Source organism: Gorilla gorilla, chromosome 23, assembly GCF_029281585.2.
Source record: "Gorilla gorilla gorilla isolate KB3781 chromosome 23, NHGRI_mGorGor1-v2.1_pri, whole genome shotgun sequence".
In the NCBI taxonomy this organism is placed as follows: domain Eukaryota; kingdom Metazoa; phylum Chordata; class Mammalia; order Primates; family Hominidae; genus Gorilla; species Gorilla gorilla.
In genome coordinates this window covers 41854908-41860907 of record NC_086018.1, presented here as the reverse complement: position 1 = coordinate 41860907, position 6000 = coordinate 41854908, and the positions used below count along the sequence as shown (strand labels likewise).

General features: G+C 53.6%; 1 protein-coding gene across 1 annotated transcript in view; it reads left to right on the top strand.

Moving 5' to 3' along the window:
* The first annotated feature begins 11 nt into the window (after window positions 1–11).
* SULT4A1 (sulfotransferase family 4A member 1) overlaps window positions 12–6000 on the top strand; it is a 37771-nt gene continuing 31782 nt past the window's right edge. Inside the window, exon 1 of the mRNA XM_031005558.3 lies at window positions 12–294. Coding sequence (XP_030861418.1) covers window positions 126–294 — 169 coding nt within the window. The 5' untranslated portion in view covers window positions 12–125. The remainder of the gene's footprint in view (window positions 295–6000) is intronic.

The window sequence follows — 6000 nt, the reverse complement described above, 5'->3', positions numbered from 1 at the left end:
CGGCGCCATGACGTCACGTCTGCGGAGCTGCCGCCGCGCGCCGGTGGGGCGCGAGCGTGTGCGGGGCGCGGGCGCGTGCGGGCTGCGAGCCGGGAGGCGGCGGCGGCGACGGCGACGGCGGCGGCATGGCGGAGAGCGAAGCCGAGACCCCCAGCACCCCGGGGGAGTTCGAGAGCAAGTACTTCGAGTTCCATGGCGTGCGGCTGCCGCCCTTCTGCCGCGGGAAGATGGAGGAGATCGCCAACTTCCCGGTGCGGCCCAGCGACGTGTGGATCGTCACCTACCCCAAGTCCGGTGAGCCCCGCGCCGACCGCGCCCGCCACGCCATGCCCCAGCCCTGCAGCGCGGCCGCGTAGACGCCGCGCCCGCGCCCGGGGCTTCTGCGCGGCCGGGTGGTCGCCCTTGGCCTCCGCCCCCGCCGTGCCCACCGCTCTCCCGATGCTCGGATCCCTGCGGGGCGGGGTGGGGTGGGGTGGGGGTGGGAAGGGGCTTGGTTCTCATCTGGGGGAACCAAGGTCAGAGACCTTCGGGAGCGGCCCGTTCCGTGGAGATGGAGCTTATTTGGCCGGCGCTGCAGGAGGATGGGCCCAGGGCCGCCACCCATCCCTGCTTCTCCCTTTACCTGGCTGGCTGTGTGACCTTGGACAGGTCACTCAATCTCTCTGTTCCTGAATCCTGCCCAACCTTTGATGAGTGCAAAGTCCTGGTGTTCACCTGGGAAGGGAGATAACATGGGCGTCAGGGCTTTCAGCGTGGAAACGTAACGTCCCTCCTTTCCAGCGTGGGCTCCGGGTGGGGGATGGGACCAGTCCCCGCCTGGAGTGCCTTGCTTGTACATTCTCTTGTTTCAGGGCTGCCTCCATCACCGAGGCAGGACCTGGGGCATTCACATTTCCCAGCATTAGCTGACGTCACTTTCACAATAACAGCTGTGTGAGCTAGTGGTGGTCATTCCCACTTTACAGTCTAGGCACAGAGGCTCAGAGAGGGGAAGAGGCTGGTCCAAGGTCACTCAGCTGGTGAGTGGCTGACCTGGGAATTAAAGCTAGGCTGGTCTGTTTCCAGACCTGAGGTAGGAGATTGTATAGTACCCCATCTGAGGTTTTTAGGGAAAGGAGGTAGCAGCTTTCCTGTTCTGTAAACGTGCCCTGGGATTCCCTTGTTGCCACTGTATTTGAGGCAGACACAGCGTGGTTTAGAAGGTGTCTGGCTCTAAGGTCACGCCGGACCAGCAGTCGGGCAGTTTCAGGAAAAGCTGTAGGCTTGGCTGTTGTAGCTGTATGGCGTTCCAGACACCTGAGGGCAGGTCTCTGACACTGACATTCTTCTGAGGAAGATTGGAGTAGGGACTCTCAGTGGAGGGTGTTGGTTGGAGAACAGAGCGTTCGATGGGCTGCTATCTTGAGCACATGCCAGTTGCCGCATGGGGTGGGACCTAAAATGCTTTAGGAATGGCTAAGCGTGTCGTTGGCTTCTGTGGCCACTCATTAACTCCTGTGGGCCAAGTGCTCTATCGCTGTTAATCTGCGAGGGATTCTTACACCTTTTTTTCAGAGGCTCAGAGAAGGCACAAATTGTTCGGAGTCACACAGTTGCTGAGGGACAGAGGTCAGGTCTAGCTAGGTCTCCTGGTCCACGGCCAGCCTCTCCCCTGCCTTATGGGTGCTCCGTTGCCTTTGGAAAACCATGAGGGCCCAAGAAGGAGGGGGACCCAGCCTTCTTTCTAGTAGGCTTTAAAATGCTGGAAGTCTTAGCCACTTAGGGATTTTGAGGTTTGCGTCACTTCTCTGAGGCCCCTCCAAGTGGACTTCAGGTAGCCCAGTTCATATTTTCTTTTCCTTTCCTTCCATCTGCTACTGGGGATGGATTTGTAGCAGGCATCAGTGCTTACACATTAAGAACCTGGCTTCGGAGTTGGAAGTCCTGGGTTTGAATGCAGTTTTGCGGCTTACCAGCAGAGTGACCGTGGGCAGATCATAGAATCCCATTGAGCTGTGGTCTCTGCGGAGGGAGAAGAGACCACCTCAGCCCGCTGATGTGTGGCTGTGAGGATGAGCAAAATGGCAGGTGAGAGCGCTTAGCCCAGGTCCAGACACATGCTGGAAAGGCTCGTGGTTAATGCTGACTTTTAAGCCCTGAACACCTGTTGTGCCCAGATGCTTTTTGCTAGGGGCTGGGGAAGCCGAGAGGGGCCCCATCTGGTGCCTGTCCTTAGTGAGCTCTCAGTCTGATGGGGGAGACATGGTTGGTGCTGGGGTTGGGGCAAGTAGCCAGGACTAACAGGTGCCCCCTTCACCTGCCATGGCAGGGAACCCACGGGCCTCCTTGGGTTTCCAGTGCCCAGGGCTAGGAGATCCTAATGAACTTGCAGGTGGTCAGAGCCGGAAGGGCCTGGTCCCTTGTCAGCCCCTTCCCGCCCTCTGCTGATGGAGAAACTGGGGTTCACAGGGGTGGTGGGGGCTTTCTGGTGGCTAAGGCAATGATAATTAGATCCTGCCTTCGCTTCCTGTCCAGTATTTTTTCCCATAACCCCGTGCTGCTTGCTCGGATCCTTTTTGTGCTTATGACATTCTAGCTTAGATGGCGGGTTAGGACTGTGCTCTCCAGCGTAGGAGCCTCTGCCCACAGGCGGCTGCTTACATCTAATGAATTAAAATGAAATAAAAGTGGAAATTCTGTTCCTCAGTAGCATCACCATGTTTCAGGTGCTCAGTAGCCACATGGGGCTAGCGGCTGCCGTATTGGGTGGCACAGATATGGAGTGTTCCCATCACAGCTGAAAGTTCTGCTGCACAGCGCCAGGTAAAACCGTGATCCAGACAGTAGGAGCCCATTGTGTCTTCTCAGAAGGACCTTTCTGTTGATGACCGACTTTGTTCCTATTCATTCTTACAGCGTAGTTGGTCCTGGGACGGCGGTTGTATGAAATCCGATTGTGTCTGTGAAAATATTTTGTCCCTGTGTGTTGGTTTGATGCAATCACTGCCACTTGTTTTGTCAACAGGTTGATTTGAATTGGGTGCTCGTCCCCGAGGGGGCACAGCCCCAAAGTCATGGAGCTTGGGCTTTGAAATACGGTCCCTGGCTCAGCCAGAGCACCCACTGCCCTGAGTTTATTTTCCCCCTGGTTCCGGCCAGTCCTGAAGTGTGTGCGCATTCTCACTGATGCAGACGGAAGCTCCTGGGCCTGGGCGTGGGTGAGCCACCTGGTTTCTTTGAACCTCAGTTTGCTCATTAAAAATGAGAGGATTTGACCAGATTGATTCATTTAAGTCTTAAATTTTCAGACAACTCAGGGGTTGAAGCTGAGGGGAGCTGAAGCTGAGGGGAGCTGAAGCTGAGGGGAGACTCATGGTGTGCAGGTCCCAGGCTAGATGGATGTCCTAGTTTTCTTGGTGTGTATGTCACTGTGCCTGGGGGAGACAGATTTCAGAAGGGCTGGGCATGAGGTGATGGTGACCTTGTGGCACTTGCAGTGACATGGGGGAAGCCAGAATCCTAACACTGAAAAGTTAACTGACAAGCCAGGGTGGCTGTTCTCAGGGTCAGGTAAATGGCCTGGGAATGAGGGTTCTGAAGAAGAGGATCTCGGGAGACTGCATGGAGGAGGAGACAGGTTGGGTGGATTACCCATTACAGATGCTGTTTTGCCCTCTACCCACTTTGATTCTCAGGACGGCCCTGTGCTCTTGTGATTATTTCCTTTTTATAGATGTGAAAATGAGGGCCCAGGGAGGACAAAGGGCTGGGGTAGTGTCAGCACCGAGTGTAGATCCTGGAGAGAAACCACCCACAGGAGGGGGTAAGAGAGGCGTGGGGGTGGGAGCTAGCACCTGCCAGCGCTTCCTGGGTTACCAGTTTGTTCTGAGATGAGGGAGCATGCGGAGCCCTTTGAGCTTTACCACACAGGGTAACAGTGTTTCACAGCAGTGTGGTGAGTTACCTGCGTCCTATGAGGGAATGCAGAGGCCTGAAGAATGGAACGTGTGGTTTTGTACCAGAAGAACTGAGAAGTTCCTCTTTCCCCATCCTTCTCCTCTTGCTCCCTCATCCCTTCCCCTTTGTCTTCCGGCTGTTACACATACTCAGGAGGCTTGACCTGGGGAAGGGGCTGGCAAAGCAAGTGTCCTGTGTCTGCGGGGGTCATGTTTCTCTCCATCACTCAACCGGGCTGGGAGGCAAAAGCCTGCAGAATGACTTCTGGAGGAAGAAGGAGATGGGGCTGCTGGGAGCACAGCCTCCTGAGTAGTTGGCCCTGGTTGAACAGGAAGAGACCCTGAGTCTGCTTGTCTGAGCTCCAGGGCCTCATCTTGGATGCCTCCTTTCTCATTCTTCCCAGACAGCAATGACTCCTCCTCCCCCGTGCCCTTGTTACTTGGCTTCTACAAGGGGGTGCATCAGCCCCCCAAGCGGCTCTCAGATCTTTTGGCTCCTTCAGCCCCCGCCACAGTCTTAGGATTCTTCCCCTCTCGCCTGGAGTGTTGCAGTGGCCTCCTCCTGAGTCACCCTTCGGCTCATCTTTTGCTTGGTAGCTAGAGTGATTTCCTAGAAACACCAGTCTAACTTGGGGACTCCCAGCTTAGAGTTCTTTACCGGCTCCCATTGCTGCCAGGCAGCATTCACCCCCTTAGCCTGCCCTTCTGTGACCTGGACTCCACCTGTTCCACCTCCTTGCTCACCAGCCACGGGGAACTGTCTGCTCCTCTTGTCCGGTATGTTGCTCTCCTCCCCTCATGTCTCCTTTCCCCCATGTTGCCCTCTGATTACCTGATGACTTCCCATCTTCAAGTCCACTTGTCTGTTAAATGAGGGGCTAAACATTCTTCCTAGGCCTCCCCTGTAGTATCTTTCAGAACTCTAGAGATGATCCTCCTGTGTCTTCTGGCTTGCATAGTTTCTTTTACTTATTTATCTTTATTTTTATTTTTTTGGAGACAGGGTCTTGCTCTGTCATGCAGGCTGGAGTGCTCATTGTAGCCTCAACCTCCTGGACTCAGGTGATCCTCCCACCTCAGCCTCCCGAGTAGCTGGGACCACAGGCATGAGCCACAATGCCTGGCTAATTTTTTAATTTTTTGTAGGGGTGGGGGTCTTGCCATATTGACCAGGTTGGTCTTGAACTCCTGGGCTTAAATAATCCTCCTGCCTTGGCCTCCCAAAGTCCTGGGATTATGGGTGTGAGCCACCATGGCTGGCCATAGTTTCTTTTGCCTTGGCCTCCCAAAGTGCTGGGATTACAGGTGTGAGTCACAGTGCCTGGCCATAGTTTCTTTTCTTTCTTTTTTATTCTTTCTTTCCTTTTTTTTTTTTTTTTTTTGAGACAGGATCTTACTCTATTGCCCAGGCTGGAGTGCAGTGATGCAATCATGGCTCACTGCAGCCTCCACCTCCTGGGCTCAAGCAATCCTCCTGCCTCAGCCTCCCAAGTAGCTAGGACTGCAGGTGTGTGCCACGACACCTGGCTAATTTTTTGTATTTTTGTAGAGATAGGGTCTCACCATGTTGCCTAGGCTGGTCTCGGACTCATGGGCTCAAATGATCCTCTTACCTCGGCCTCCCAAAGTGCTGAGATTATAGGCGTGAGCTGCCATGCCAGGCCTTGGCTTGTTTAGCTTCTGCTGAAATGTTGGCTTGTTCTTTTTCCCACTGGGTAATGTGCCTGTTTTCCTCTGGCTGCCTTCAATGTTTTCTCTTTGTCTTTGATTTTCAGCACTTTGAATATGATATGTCTAGGGTTTTTGTATGTGTGTGTTAATTATTCTACTTAGGATTCCTCTAAGCCTCTTGGATCTGTGGTTTGATGCTTTTCATTATTTTGGAAAAATTCTCAGCCATTATCTTAGAAAATGTTTCTTTTACCTCATTCTTTCTTCCTTTGAGATTCCAATTACATATATGTTAGATTGTTTGATGTTGTCCTCCAGCTCTTGGATGTTGTATTCTGTTTTCTTCCCTCTTTTTTCTTTCCTTTTTTTTTTTTTTTTGAGACAGGATCTCACT